Genomic DNA, 16475 nt, shown 5'->3' with positions numbered 1-16475 from the left:
ATTCTCATTGCAGTTTTAAATAAATAAATAATATGAATTTTATCAACTTAAAATAGAATAGCTGTAATCAGTCATCTCTCACCAGAGCCTCAACCAGCCTGTTAGTCCAGTGTCCACTCCATATGTCCAGAATCTGAAATTGGTCTTCCTGTCATTATTTGGGGCAATCATATCAGAAGTGAGCCATCATGAAAAAGAAACTATTATACACTGATTTATTTGAAAATAATAATCTTTGACTGCAATTAGTTAGTTATTTTTCCATTGGTAATTCAAAATAATTGATTAGTGGTTTGGTCTATTAAATGTCAGAACGTGGTGAAAAATGTCTTCCCAAAGCCTAAGATAATGCTCTCAAATATCTTGTTTTGTCCACGATACAAAGATATTCAGTTTACTGTCATAGAGGAGGAAAGAAACCAGAAAATAATCAAAATAAAAATGAAATTTAAGAAGCTGGAATCAGAATTTTTCCTTAAAAAATTACTCAAACGGATTAATTGATAATCAAAATAATTGCCGATTATTCAGATTCATATTCAAATCAATCGATTTTTCAGCAGCTCTATAATGATCCATAATTAGATCTTTTTAGAGTTAAATGTGACAGTTTATTGTGTCACAGATTTCAGATCATTTTGTAAAGCTCTATTATAGCAGCAGCATTATTATGCACTATTATTTCCATAAATACTAAATATGCAAGTTCTCTTGGCAACCAGATACATCAATATAATATTTATATAATGATATAACTCAAAATATTATTTGAAGTTAAAATGTAACGATAATAGTTTAAAGGTTGTCTTCTCTAGGACTTAAGCTGCAGTAAAGAGGTACAGTTGTTCTGTTCTAGCTGAATTAAATAAATAATGCCTCTACCTATTAATCATTTTTGCTTAGAGACTGCATAACCTTGTCGGCATTCATGTATTGAACAAAAATGTCAAAAACTTGCTGGTACCAGCTTCTTAAATGTGAGGATTTACTGCTTTTCTTTGTCATTTATGACAGTAAATCAAGAGTCTTTGGGTTTTGGCGGAACAAAAGGAGCAATTTCAAGACGTCACTTTGGGCTCTGGGAATTTGTGATGAGCATTTTTCACAATTTTCTGATATTTTGTAGACTAAACAACTAATCGGCTGATTGTGAAAATAATCTGCAGATTAATGTAAAAATAAACTAATCGTTTGTTGCACCCCTAATTGTCAGTAACGTTTAGTTTTCAGTCACTTGTATCTTCATACAGAAAAAAAAGCAAGTTGGAGTGGATCAGGACAACACAGTGAGGTACAGTGTAGGGTCAGTGTGAATGTGCCCTTTTTAAGATATTTGTGGTGTGGATTCACATGAGAGCCCTCCTAAGGTGGATGGGGGATTGTGCTCAGAGAGAAACAGCTGAGAGAGGGAGATGTTGAACGAGGGGTACGAGAAGGTAAAAGGTTGGGAGGTGCTTGAGAGGTGAGTAGAGGGAGTGGTAACAAGAGAAGGAGGGATTGGAAGTGAGGGGGGAAAATGAGACAGAAGGAGAGGGGGACGTCTTTGTGTGTACACGGTAGCCGTCGTTCTCTCTGGTAAGCGGCTCCTCATTGGCCAACCAGAATCCCCCCTGTGTGAAGGAAGTATCACCAGGGAAACTTCGTCTCGCTGCCTCTGTGCATGTTTTCCTCCTTGCCAGGGTTATTTTTAAATAGCATTCGGCTTCCTGCTCAGACTAAAGACTCACAAGCCACAGCATCCCTGTTTTGTTGTTTTCAGGATTTTGCCAGTTTACGGATCAAGAACAAGCCGCAGCAATGTTCTCCTCTTCTGCTCTCCCACAGTTACATTGCAAGCTCTTTGCAAAAATGGGGGACGACCGACCTTTTGTGTGCAATGCTCCTGGCTGTGGACAGGTAAGTCTCCTCACTCCTTATCCTGGTTTTCAGGTGTGTCTTTATGTAGCGTATTTTTGCCTCTGTGTAAGTACTCTCCAGGAGTTCACTGTAACTACTTATTATTAAATGTGTTTATTTTTAAAAAGCAAATGAATTGAAAGCGCTATTGTACCATTAAAGACAAGATTTAAGTAAAACATACAAGATAGAACTTGATAAACCTGAAAAGTTTTCTAGTCTGTCTTCACACTTGGTCTCACTGCCAGAAAAAGATCCTGGCTGTGATTTATGCAACACTCCTAATGATCATCACTCAGATAGCATTCAAGCTAACATGCTGTCTTGTGAGACAATGCTGTCTCCTTTAGCAATGACTCACTGGAAGCTCCAGTGAGTAATCAGAGCACAGTTATTGTTTCAACCTGTCACTGTTGACTTCTAGCGCCTGCAGACACAGGTTTGAGCCATGGCAGTGACTCAGCTGAGTGCCAATAGTGCACTCACATGCCAGTAACGTGGTGTATTGTCGGGGCTTGGCCCGATATCACAGCAAATTAAAAGAAGCGTGTTCTAGGACTCGTGATTATTCAACACAGGAAATATCATGTCTGATGTTGTGCTCAATTAGCCGTCTGATGCTGTGTTCAGCTGGTTGTGATAGAACTAGTGCTGGATTTTCTCTCCTGGGGTCTGGAGGAAGAAAGTGTTTATGTGGTTAAGAAACATTTGTGATTCATGAGCCTTATTCTCTGATCAGAGGGATCTGTTGTCCATGCGAGCCGCGGTTTGAACAACAGGCATGTACAGCAGTTAAACATGCGTGTGTTGGATGAATAAATGATGATGTGTTTGTCTGTTTTCTTCTCAGAACATTATGGACACCCAGGGATTCTTTCCCTGAACATTTGAACTTTCCTTTGACATGTTTCTGTGATGTAAATACTCTGCATATTTTATTTGTAGATGGCATTATTAATTTAGTTGGCAGTTAAGGGAACAGTAGCACCTGGAAGCTTTTCAAGGCAAAGTGACGTTAATGACTGTGTGGGTCCACAGCTGTATATCTATCTGTATGTCTAATATTTACTCTCATTTAGCACTGTTTTGGTCTTTTGGTCTGCCTTAGGGAAATGTGTGGATCCGTAGCTGCTAAATGTCCCACTGCATTCATGAGCAAGTGCAGGTACTACTATAGCTGTAATCAGGGTTTATGAGAGCAAGGAGTACGGGTGGGTGATCTGGCCAAAAATCGAATATCATGATCTACTTAATTGATACCAAAATGCATAATCTCAATTTTGATATTTCTGCTCAGTTTTGAAAGTCCTGTAGACTAAAGCCAGACTTGAAATAACATAAGAATTTTTCTTAATTTGCAACTTTAAAGCACAACGTTGCATAAATGCTCCTTTTTTGGTCACAACTTGTCATCAGCCATGTTGCTAGCTATAACTCATGTTGCATTGTTTACAATACGTCACCCAAGGAAGAGCCACTAATAAGTTGTCCAATCAGCATGGGCATGTAGTTGGCTACATCACTCTATTGATTTGTTCATGTAGTGCGGATCTGCTCCTTAGTGAGGTTTTGTGATGTTTGGAAACAGAAGTAAGAGGACATTAGATACCATGATTGCTATGATTTGCCTGAGAAGTACATTATGGATGCTCGGCATTTCTTCTCATGATTATCCTGGCCAAAATAATTTCAATTCACAATATTACCCAATAATCATCCCATCCCTAGAGGACGCCCTCAAGATTGATCTCAATCAAAAATTGCACCCCTACTCCATGATGTTCATGTGCCACCAAAACTCCTGTACAGCTGTGAGAAACAGCAGAGTCTGGTGATAGTCCTTTGTAGGCTTCACACTACAAGCAACCTCTTTCACATTACACACAGTCCATTGGTTATGTTAAAATATTGATTAGTTATTAGGGATTAGTGTAGCTTTAATGTTAAACACAAGCAGCCGAACAAGATTTAACCTACACAGTTTTCTACTTTCTAAAATATTCAAATTTTGTATTTAAATCAGGAACTATCTGATCAGAGAGAAAGCTAAGTACTCTGCGATATTGACCAGGCATTTGATTGGAAACTTTTGGTACTTGAAAGATTTTTTTAAATGCTAAACGACAACACATATAGATTGAAGTAGAATACTTTCATATATACAAACTTTTTGTGAACTTGCGTCTATCGTTCCTCAATAAATTCTGATAATGGGCTTTATAATGTTCTGGACTAATTGAAAATTTTTGGTCAACACAAGTCATAATCAATCCTTCGCATCCAACACTGGCATCTAATTCTACAAATACTATATCACTTACAATGCTAGTGCAGCTTAATCTTGATCAACTGTGCGGAAACAAAAAACCTCCATTGCATTTAAATGTTGATTCAGAATTTGAATGTCAACGTTATGAATGAAACTTTAAACTATTCGGTACTGCCCTACAGATTTCAATACACTGTGCTGTGGATATATTTTGGTTCAATAGTTTATTTTTTCATCATCTTTAATTATATTTATTTGTGTATGTTTAGACAGGGAACATCCTTTATGTTACAAGCACCTTATGTCCAAATGTTGTTTTTACTGCTGCCCTTTAAAAGCAACAGTTGTCTACCAGGAAAGTCTGAATCATGCCTAATATAGAACGAGAATGATTGACTCCTGGCTTTGCGCAGGGTTTTCCTTTTACCACGTTAACAACAACAACAACAGCCCCCTGTTATATAATGCCCAGTATTTACTGTGTGGGGTGGGGTAATCCTAGCTGCCAGTATCTCATACAGGGAGATTAGTGGGAGATAGTTTCCTCTGCAAGACCCTGCCGCCTGTTTCAGAGGAAAGAGACAAATCAGACATGCAGTTGTATTGGTGATGCTGCCTGGTAGGGCTAAAAATAAGCCCCCTGACACTTGACTGTGTTTCCACTTCACTCTCACGACTGAACTCGCAACTGCAACGCAGTGCCCCAAAATAGGCTGCAGCGAATGGTGAATAGGCTGGTGCCAGAGCCAAGATTATTCCTCCTCCGCCTCTGACTGATTCACCACCTCGCCACTTCTCCAAAGAAAAAGTGGCGTGTCTCAGACGGTGGCTGTTGGTGCACTCTGAGTGCAGGACCTCCTGTAGCTTCCCCTGTGGATACCTGATAGGAAATAGCAGAACATAGAGCTTTACTGAGACACAGTTAACAGCATCTATGGTTCACATGTTGACAAGTTTGACACCTATGTGTTCTTACACTTACGTCTGGTTTGATGCATCAACTCGTTTGCGTTTGGTATTTTTTTGTGCCAGTGGTTTTTATACTTCTTCAATTTGTTGACATTTTCAGCCATTGCTCATTCGCTGCATTTCTGGGCTGTTAAAGTTATTTCAGCTCTCTTCCATACAAGCCTCTTTCTATTTCTAGATAATTCTAGTTTGTGTCAAGATATTTGAGCCTGTGTCCTGCAGCTATAATGGGTGCTATAATACTTTTAAGACACGAGGAATTGTACACCACAGATAGAAGATAGAGTTTTCTTTATGGTTTGTCACATAATGTGTACAGTATAGGCTGCATGTGTCGGGCTATTTCTCTAAGAGATTATCTGTCTGTGATTATGGAAATATGATATCTAGGTTAAGGTACTGTAGGTAACCAGGACAAATAGAAAATTACCCTGAGGCTACCTCATGTAATGTACTTACCTTTTCCTATTTTCTTCTCCTTGACTTGTTCCAGAGGTTTACCAATGAGGACCACTTGGCTGTACACAAACACAAACATGAGATGACACTTAAATTTGGACCAGCCAGGACAGACTCTGTCATTATTGCAGGTACTGTTTGTCTACGTGACAAACACACAGTTTTACTCTGTCTCTTTTTCAAATATCCTCTACCAACGTTCAAATGAAGACTGTTTAGCATGCCTCAACGTCACTGTGCTCCAACGCTGTTAGCACAATCTCAAGAAAAGCAGCTCCAAGGAGACATTAATGACATGGTTTTCTATATTGAGTGCTAAGTGTGAACTAAGTGTGAAAGTGTTGCTTTGAATAGTTATCTCTGTTCATTCCCTTTTGCCAGACCAGACACCTACTCCCACCCGCTTCCTAAAGAACTGCGAGGAGGTTGGTCTGTTCAACGAGCTGGCCAGCTCCTTCGAACAAGACGAGGATGACAAGAGAGCAAAGACCTCTGTAAGAAAAGCCTAAGGGTGGTAATTTTGTCGGTGTTTTCCTCTGGGTGTGTGTGTGTCTGTGTATGTCTTTACGTATTATTTTGTACAGAAACCAGTGGAATTTTCTGCAGACTCCACTGCAGTGATGAATTACTTTTTACTTCCTTATTTCTCACCTCAAGTGTTGATGTAATCAAAAATTAATGTTTGCAGAAACTCCAGCCATGTGCTCTTCGTCAATTTATCTCACTACTGCAACAGTTTGTTAAGAGGAGTTTTTTTCTTAATTATTTAACTTGTAGCGTTTATCGCCCTAAAAATCGCTGTTTTTTAAACTAATGCTGTGGTCATTTGGTTTATGTGATAGAAACCATAGCTGCCCACTTCCCTTTTTTAATGCACTGTAGTCTATGTTCTCTTATCTGTAATAATTTGAGTGTGAACTGTCTGTCTCCTATCTCAGCTCCCTGCAGCCAACTCTGTAGCTTTGGACATGAGCCTGCAGACAACATCAGACGTGAAGGTGAAAAAAGAGGCACCCGTAGAGGTCGACTCCTCGCCACCAGACAGCCCTGAATCTATCTCTGGGATGTCAGACAGCAGCACAGAGCTTATGGTTAAAGGAAAGGTAGGACTGACACTGGGCAAGGGGGGGGTCGCATAAGTTTAAAGAGAAGAGGGTGGAGCCTTAAATGATGTAGAAAGAGTTTGGCCCATGATTTTGCAGTATTACATGGATGAATCTTGAGGAAGTGAATAATATTGTCGTTTCCTCAGAGTTGTTTTTACTCTTTTACATAACTTAGCTCTCTGCTGTTCTCCTAGGACACACCACCCAGGAGTTCAGCCCCCACCCCAACTATTGTGCGTCCAGGTTCCCTCCCACTACACTTGGGCTTTGATGCCCTTCAGCCCACCATGCCGTCACCCACCTCTGTCATCACACAGGCACCACCTTCCAATCGTACCAGTCTTAGGTAAGTAAAGTTCAGCATCTCAACCCTGATATGCTACTTAAAAACAGGACAGTGACAGTTCGGGCCAGAATCAAAAATACACATTTTTCCTTTTACCTGTAATCACTCCTGCTCAAAGCACCAAAAAAAAAATGTAAAAACTCAACAGCAAATGTGCGTCTTTTCCAGAAATCATGACCCAATTACTCAATATAATCCACAGCACTTGTTATGAGCTGTTTCATGTAGGAACTATTTTCTGTCTGTATCACTGCACAGAAGGAAGCATGCATCTACTCTTGGATGATGCTTGTGGCAGTGTGGGATGTAATAAATAATGGCATCCTCCTCGACTGAGCTGTAACATCAGCTAGCTTAGTTAATTAGCGTCTCCTCCATGAGTAGATGCACACTTCCTTCTGTGCTGTGATGTAGATGGCCAGCGTAGATGGATAAATAGCTAGGGGAAGAGGAAAAATATATATTTATGGGGGGTGAAATGTCACTTTAAGTAGCTTTAAAGCTCTAAAAAATAACACGTTTTTCATGTGATATTGCAATATTACAGCATGATGATATCACGTGTATTACGTATCACATATCATGTACAGTATATCTGCTGGTTCCGACGCTATGTTGAACCAATATGGTGTCTGTGTGAACATTTCAAAGCCAAGATGCCATCATGTTTTTCTGTGGTTGCACAAATTAAAATATGTTTGTTGTTTAGTGCATATTTTGAAAATTTCCCCGGCATTAAACTGACATATGTTGTAACTCTTAAAAACATGTGTTTTCGACTTAAACCTGATATAAATTTCTGTGGGTTTGAAGAGTGCTTGTATGCACAGCTTGGTCTAGTAATGATGGATGTAAGTGTGGATTTTATGGGTTTGAAGTGGATAATTTTCCTAAATAGAAATAGTTGCTATGTTACGGAAACTTGGGAGTTCATACAAACGTGACTGAACCTCCTGTTTCTTTTGTTCCTCTGTTGCCTGTCTGTCTAGTTCGCCAACCAGCCACTATCCCATGATGATGCTTCCCTCTGGTCAGGCAGTGCCCGTGCTCCCTGGTCCAGTGCAGATGCCCTCTGTCATTAATGTAAGACAGACAAACAAATTCAATTTTATAACTAAGATGTTTGGTTCAAGTTGCTAATACACGTGTGTTTTTTTTGTGTCTTATCTGGTCTCCAGCTGGCCCGACCCATGTGCATGGTACCCAACATTCCTGGGATCCCCGGTCCTCCTCTGGGAGGTAGCAGCAGCGGCTCTAACTCTCCCTCTGGCTACAGCACCCACATAGAGGCCAAGATGGTCAGCATTAGATTAGCTCTCTATTTTTATCTCTTTATCTGTTCTTTTTGTCTCCATCTTCACCCTCCAGCTATCTTCTGCACTGGCTAAGTTTGTTCATCATATGACTTTTTCCCTGCTGTTGTTAATTTAACCCTTATACCACGACAACACAATTGATGCTGAAGCCATAATGCTGCAACGTACACAAGCTCTATGTAAAGATCCAAAATGAAACTGAATTAGTGTAGTCATTGTTTTTAGTATTGCAACATACACAAAGTTGCCACCTTAGTAGATTATTTACAGAAACTACTTGCTCCTTCAGTCACAAGTGGAAGATCATTGGTATAAATGAAAATGTAGGGCTGTTTCGTTGTTGCGAAATATTTTCTAAGCACAGTTTCACACATGGGCATGGGTTAACTCTCTGTACTATAAAAAGTTTAATCTATAGTGAGCAGTAAATCAAGGATGCTTACTAATCACCGTCATTTTGTGTCATCCCTGGCAGATGTAGAGTCACACAACATTAACAACATCATTTGAAAATTGCTCCAGGAGAATATAACTTTAGTAGGCTCACGTCAGCTACAAAGCCTTGAGTACAAAAGGGTTGAGACAGAACAGGATGTCACATGAATGCACTGCTGAAAACAAGCTGGAGCTGTGTGACATTGTCAGGAACGCATGGGCGAAGACTTCTGCAGAATTAGAGCAACTTTTGTAAATTCATGCCTCAGAGAGTTTAGGTTTGTCTTGAGGCTAAGGGCGGTACAACCTGGTGCTTATTTGATTATGTTGTGAAAACATCTGACATGTATCAGAAAACAGATTTGCATGAAAAGCAGGAAGCAACAGTACAAAAATTGTCATCTGACGGCTGCACAACTAATCAAAATATGATCAAAATCGCATAATGGTTAAGTGCAATATCCAAAAAGCACAAGCTAAAAACATTTTGATAAAGGTAAAGCTTACAGATCGTGTTCTCCACATCATCATGATTTTTTATTTTGATTTAGAGAAAATGAAAATTATGATGCAAAAATGTACATTCCCACTTATCATGAATCATATCGCAATCGCAGTATATGTTAAAATAATCACAATATGATTTTATTAACACATTGTAGCCATAGTCACTTTCATCAAACATTGCAACTTATGGCAGGTTTTACTGACAATTAGAAACTAAAGTTTAGGCCAATTTGGTGCTGATACTATAAAAGAGTTGATGAGTTGACATGGAGTCAGCGTAGTACAGTCTAGATGGACAGAGATTGTTATGATGCTGCAGTGATGTTTAAATGATAACAGAAAATACACAAAAGATTTAGTGCTATTGCTTTTCAATCCGTCCTGCTGTGTTGTTGCTTTTTTTGCCTTTTTGGTCCCTAGATCATCTCCTTTATACGTACATTACACTGGTTATACTGTTGCTGTGGGCTGATGTCATATCATTGTTCTTTTGCAGCGTCTGAAGGCCGCGCTGTCCCAGCAGAGCCCGTCAGGGCATAGTATGGGGATCATGGCCATGGGCAGCAGCCCCATGGTACCTCAGAGGGCAGAGCAGAGCCAGCTGCTTGTCCAACAGCCAGATGCTCCATCACCTGCACAACCTCAGGTACATTGTGTTGTCTAGTGCTGAGGATCTCTCTGTAGCATGAAATTCAATGACATTGTCACATAAATTTGGAAAATCTTAAGAAAAAAACAAAAGCAACTGAGCGAAACCATGTTTGATATGTGACTTATCACCTGTTTCAGTTACAAAAAACTGGGGCCGTACTTCTTGTAGTGAGATGACTATGATGTGCCCTGACTGAAATAATGAAACTATGACTCAGACTTCCCTTTTCTCTCTCGTCTTTCTTCCGCCTCCCTCCCTTGTCTGTCTGTTTCCTGCTCACCCTCTGCCTTATTCTCCCTCTAGGTATCTCCAGCACAGCCTACAGGTGGGCGTCGGCGGCGGACAGTAGACGATGACCCAGATGAGCGAAGGCAGCGCTTCCTCGAGAGGAATCGGGCCGCAGCATCCCGCTGCAGACAGAAACGCAAACTGTGGGTCAGTTCCCTGGAGAAGAAGGCTGAGGAGCTCTGCAACCTGAACGTCTCGCTGTCGGTGAGTGGGTGGGCAGGGATGAAACGTGGCCTGTTGGAGGTCTGCGTTAATGTGTGGATAGTCTCACTGACTGCGCCTAGTTGAGAGGCTTTAAGAAGTCGTGGAAGTTTGTGAGGTGTTTTCCAGAAGATTTCCAGGGAAATTTTACAAATGGGTGAGGTTCCAGGACTCATTACAAGTCGTTTCAGATTTTTATTGTGTTATTTGGTGGTGTATTTGTGTATGCACTGCATGATCACATTATCACTGCCAGCTGTACTGGAACAGAAACGAGACTGTTTAACCATTAAAAGCATTTCTGACCTGAAAACAAAAAAAATCAATTCGGAAAACAAGTTTGCAAGGTCTCCCTGGATTGAGTAATATGATTATTTTTCTTGTGAACTCTCTATAAATTATTAAAAAGTGTTGTTCTGGTCCTTCAGAATGAAGTGTCTCTGTTGCGGAACGAGGTGGCTCATTTGAAGCAGCTGCTGCTGGCCCACAAGGACTGTCCTGTGACCAACCTACAGAAGAAGAATGCCTACTTAGGTGAACCTTTTATAATTCTGCCATGATACTCACCTGGTGGCCTGCCTTGTTTATTTTCTTACCACCATCCCAGAACCTGCCGAAAAACAATTTTAATTGTCGAAAATCTTGTTTCTTTACTTTGTTAGTATTATTTACAATTGTTATTTAAAAGTGTTAGCATTCAAAGTATTTTCACCTTCAGACTGTACTCAGCCGAAGTACTTAAGTACATTTAATTACTGTAAACTTGTTGTTTTGTCACATTAAACCACGTTACCTGTTTATCGCTTCATATTCAGAAACAAACAGAACATAACAGAAACTCACAGTCCTGCTGCGTGTTTAGCTCATGAATTTATTTAAAGGAACTAGATAGTAGACGCAAAACTAGCCCCTTTTCAATTTAGAGAGGACTGCTTGTCTAGTACATACACCAAAAAAGTTTTCTAGCTTCTGGGTTTACTTCCTGGTTATGCGGCCTATTGAGTATGTGCAGTAGTTTCTCCCCCTGGCCCCGCCCATGAGTTCCCGCTCAGCCCATAGACTTAACATTGTAGAGACGTCATGGTTTTTAAAATCTCTTCTCTCAGCTTGAGGAAAGTTTTACAAATGTGTACCCACCATGGATCAAAAATTCATAATACAAAGAGTCATGATTGACTTTTTTGAGGTGTCATGTCAACAGACTATAGGGAAAATGCCTTTTGGGGTGCAGGGGAATTTTTACCGGCAATACAATGAGAGGCCAGTGGGCAAAACTGGAAGCAAGGCTTTGCGGCACCATCTTGTTCTATTAAAATGTATGGTTGAGCTCCGTTAACTCTCATCTCTTTAGCTCTTTTAGCTACATTAGCTCTATTAGCTCCTTTAGCAGTTAGCAGTGTTAGCCAAACTCACAGCAGAACTCTGCAGCCCACAGGCTGCCAACAACTAACAAGCTCTCCTCCTGCCAATTTAAACATGGATTTTTGATTCACAATGTAGCATTATCATGTAAAAAAAAACCAAAATAAGGTGCATCCCCCATCAATAGTGAGTTAGGTGTGTTGAGTTTTAACACATCATATTTTTATAGTTCTAATGCTAAGTCGCCATCCAGTGATAGTAACTATAGTAACAGCAAGAGAAGAAGCGCACCATTGTTGTTAGCGCTCATTTCACTTTGACATTTACTAAGCATTATAAAATCCTTTTCATCCTCAAGGTGCTTCATTTCTGTTCATCCCAAACATGCTTGTTATCGTCCCCGAGAGCGCGGGTCAGCATTAGTCTCGAGCCCTGGCTGCAAAACAGGATCATTTATGTAGCTTTTCAGTAAACCTGGTATGGAATGTATTCAAGGTTAAAAGTGAAAAGCTAGTTTGGTATAACTCTGTATTTGTGTCATCTTCTTTTCTGTGCAGCTGCAGAAGAGAGCATGAAAGACACAGAGCCCACAGGTTCTCCTGCCCCGGTGATCCAGCACAGCTCTTTGGCGCCCAGCCCCTCTGCGGGTCAAAATGGCCTGAGCTCAAGGGCAGCAGCTGAGGCAATGGCAATGTCTGTGCTGGCAGGAATGGGCCAGCAGCAGCGGGCTGAGAGTGGACCCTCTCACATTATCATGGCTGCACAGTCTCAATCTGCTGCTAGATGATGAGCGATGCCACCACGGCCCAGAATTTGGCTCTACACTCATCACCCAGGGGTATAAAAGAGCAGCGGACTTCCCCGACTTCCCCAATCTAGAAGTCCAAATTTCTCATCTCCCCCCTTCACTGTGCTCCTCCGCTCTCTCTGACCCTCCTGTAGAGTCATCATGCTGTGGCCTGGAGCTCAGCAGCAGCCTTCTGGGAATGGACTGAGACTTTTGAGAGAGCTTCCTGTTCACTTTGCCATAGACTACAGGGGCTGGACTCCAACCTATCCCATACTCGTTTCTCCTCCTCTGTGCTTCCTCTATCATCTCTCCTCACCCTCAGTCAAAACGACTCCTCACTGGACTGTAGGACTGCATCGCTCTGAGCGTACTGCCGTAAAGAACTTCCCATGTTGACACGCACCGCACGTGTGCACAGTCTCTAACACGCAGTTGTTGCATAAACGTTCTTGATCAAATCAGATACCAAACAACCCACAAGGCTGTACACTGTTTTCAGCAGGGAATAGTGCCTTGTGCTCCTCGACTTGTTAGCCATGCACACACCCACACATGCCATCATAGCAAACGTCCCTATACATACCTAGCTCCAAAGATGCAGTAGTCGTCTAGACGTCAGTGACTCAGATATTCACCCGATACCTTTTGTAAATGGTCCCACCTTCTCACCATGGACCCAAAAACCTTACCTCATGTACACCCCTTTATGATAAAATTGATTAACTGTGTGTGTGATTGGCTCTGTGTGTATATATTTATGTACATCAGAACATAGCAGTTTGCCTACTCCGGATCTGATACGTTAATAGCTGGATTGTTAGCATGTGACTTTTTCTGTTAGGGTGTTATGTTCTTGATACAGTATGTGCAGCTATATTTTTTTTTTATTAATTGGCACGTCCTCCCAGATTAGTCCACAGAACCAAAACAGGTCGGATCGACAGTGTGTTACCGTAAAATTAGTTGAGCAATAGCTTTTTGTGACCTGAAGGGAATTCAGCCTCTCCCCTCCTCCTCACTTCTCTCCTCTAAAACAGGCACTTGTGCTGTTTATTGGTTTGTAAGTGGATGCCTTTTCCATTTTATATGAACCTATTCTTGTGACTGTGCTTCTCCGTGTGGGCTCTGGACTTACTGTAACTGTTATTTTCACACTTCTCAGGATGGTTGCACATCCTTGCTGCTCGTCGGAAGTGCGATGAACCCCTTAGTCTCTTTGCTCTTTACCAAACCTAAACAAAGCCATAACGACAACAAATCAGATCTCTGTGTCTCCAAAGACCACCTGGTTCTTGTTCTGGGACAGGAGGTAAACAGCCTGACTGTTATTTTGTGATTCAGAGGTCACAGTGACACAATCTATCACTGCTTTTTACTTGCACTTGCTTGTTACACAGTCTCACTCACAATGTCTGATGATTTTGCCTTAAGATCACATTGGTGCCTCCGATATCCCCACCTAAATACACAAAGAATTGCTCATATGAAAAACAAAAGAGCCTTAGAAAAATATATTTATCATCAAAATACAAACAATCAGTGAGGAATATTTACTGGCTGGTTTCTGGTTCCTCGAAGCCTTTAAAATGAAGAGTTAATTGAACCATTAGTCTCTTTTCAGTGATATAAAATAATATAACACTTTTCTGTCATCTGGTGGAGAGACACAGCAAAGACATCTTCACTGGTTAAAAGTCAAGATGTCTTCTGACTGTTTCTGAAAGGAAATCCCATCAAGATATTTTTACCAAGATATCAGTGTATTTTTACCGAAACACCTTAAAAGGCAGTTTGCTTTTCTTGTTTTCCTGTATATTTTTTTCCCCTCTTTTGTCTGATATGATCATATATTTGCAAGATGTGATATTTTAAAACAAGATATCTGTCCATTAACACAAGGGCATGTCTTTTATGCACTAAAATAATGCAAGTTTATTGTTGCTTTGTATTTCTGTTCATTTAAAGTTTTCGCAGATATCAGATCTTTGTTTTAAAAATGGTATTTTCTCTTATCTGTACTGTATACATGAATGGGAATCCTCTCGGCAACTTTAATACCTTTCACCTTTGATTGAACCTCTTGTCCTACAGTCCCAATGGCGACCCCCGGCATTTTGTTGTACTTCGGAGCTGGCGCTATATTTGGCTGGCAGTCCCTTATAGACGATTGTTCATATGGAATGGAAATTCAAACTATATTTAGCTTTCATGTTTTCATGTAATTCATGTCATTGGCACCTTTTTCTGTCATTTCTTGTTTTCTTTTGTTGTGTGCTATTTTCAGCACTATACAACCTTTTGTCATAACGTTTCTGATTGTACTGATAAATATAGAAACTAAACTTCTTTAACACACATTTCTTTTTTTTTTCTTTTTTTTTTACAGTCATTAGTCCTTTTTTCAAAAAGATTTTTTATCCCCTTTTATTATATCTCTGAAGAAGAATTTGGTAATTGTCTTTTGACCGCCCTTGTCTAACTTATTTTTTCAATTGGTCAACTAACAATCGTCATGACGGTCTTTGGCATATTAATGTCACCGAGAATTGTTGTGAAAAGAGCAATTTAAAGAAAAATGAGACAATGTGAAAGTTGCACATAGTGTATTAATGGTTTTTCACACTCCCATTGTTGGACTGATGATTTCAAAAATTGTCCTTGTTCTGTACATATCTGTACTATATGAATATATTTACTTTTCCATGCATGTCCAAGTGAAATACTATGAACACTTACAGTGCTGCAGTTTTAATTAAAGAAACTACATCTTAATGAAGATTTATGAAGTTTTTGTCTGATGGTTTTCAGCTCAGATTCACACTGACAAAAAGAAGTGATGTGTAAATGACTGTACTGTACTTGAATATTTCCATTTTCTTCTTCTTCATACTTTTACTACACTACATTTTTTGTGAAAACTTTGATTTCTAGTGACTTTGGCATCAGAGCCAATGTTTTAAATTAATTTATTTTATTGACAATCTGTTTATTTAAAAAAAAACAAAAAAAAAAACACTGATTCTGATAATTAGAAAAATGTTGATAATCTGATACGATAATTGGCCAGGCCAGGATTTGGTCGACCTATAGTACACAGTATAGTATACATGTAAAGATACAATATGTGTAGTTTACTTTCACTGGTACTTTGATATTTAAGTATATTAATTGACAGAAATGTATGTTTTAATAACAGATACTTTTGGGATAGTACTGTTTGTATGGGTGACTTTCACTTATACAAAAAGTAATACTTCAACACAATATCTTTATTTTTACTCAAGTATGACTTTGGAGTACTTTTTACAACACTGATAACAACTGGAGACTTGAAGTTAGTTTGGTAAAATGTGGAATTAAGGGCAGTGTAGTTGAATATCAGAGAATATACAGTATGTAAGGACATTGCACCGTCTGCTTTGTTCATAGTTCCTTCACCCTTCAATTCTGTTAATAATGACTGCATAGAGGACCAAAATTGACTAATTATAGTATTATATATCATATTACTCTGGTTCCCGTACTTAAACAGTTTTTTCACATACTTTTAAAGTATATTCTAAAACTTTCTTTGAAGCAGAGAAGAATCTACTTGTAAGGACACTGCTGGGGTCATGACCTTGTAAGTATTTTATAGACTGAATCCACAACTTTTTATTCTTAAATTCGACTTCCTTTGGACCAAAACAGAAATTAATAAATGATTCTGTCCTGAGAGTGGAGGAAGGCTTTGAAACAGCATTTTGACCTTCATGCTTGGAAATAATATTCAAAGAAGATGTAATCAAACACGTAACTGTACTACTACAACTCTTTAGATAGATTTTATTTTTTTTAAAATGTTTGATTACCTTGTGTGTTTTTCTAAAGGGGCCAGAC

General features: G+C 39.6%; 1 protein-coding gene across 1 annotated transcript; it reads left to right on the top strand.

Annotated features, from left to right (window-relative positions):
- The first annotated feature begins 1523 nt into the window (after positions 1 to 1523).
- Positions 1524 to 15372, top strand: atf7a (activating transcription factor 7a). Its single transcript, XM_073470442.1, has 11 exons — positions 1524 to 1896; positions 5628 to 5724; positions 5975 to 6087; positions 6532 to 6696; positions 6894 to 7045; positions 8035 to 8128; positions 8224 to 8343; positions 9800 to 9949; positions 10259 to 10447; positions 10873 to 10978; positions 12364 to 15372. Exons 1-11 carry the CDS (start codon positions 1798 to 1800, stop codon positions 12591 to 12593), a joined length of 1515 nt encoding a protein of 504 aa, XP_073326543.1. The 5' UTR covers positions 1524 to 1797; the 3' UTR covers positions 12594 to 15372.
- The last annotated feature ends 1103 nt before the right edge of the window (positions 15373 to 16475 follow it).

This window comes from Pagrus major, chromosome 7 (genome assembly GCF_040436345.1).
Source record: "Pagrus major chromosome 7, Pma_NU_1.0".
Classification (NCBI taxonomy): Eukaryota; Metazoa; Chordata; class Actinopteri; order Spariformes; family Sparidae; genus Pagrus; species Pagrus major.
This window is presented reverse-complemented; position numbering and strand designations above follow the sequence as displayed.

Excerpts from the sequence above, each read along its gene's own strand:
- atf7a (XM_073470442.1), top strand. The coding sequence starts at position 1,798 with ATGTTCTCCTCTTCTGCTCTCCCACAGTTACATTGCAAGCTCTTTGCA. Across the intron at positions 7,046-8,034 it reads TCCAATCGTACCAGTCTTAG|TTCGCCAACCAGCCACTATC; the intron begins GTAAGTAAAGTT and ends CTGTCTGTCTAG. Across the intron at positions 8,344-9,799 it reads CCCACATAGAGGCCAAGATG|CGTCTGAAGGCCGCGCTGTC; the intron begins GTCAGCATTAGA and ends GTTCTTTTGCAG.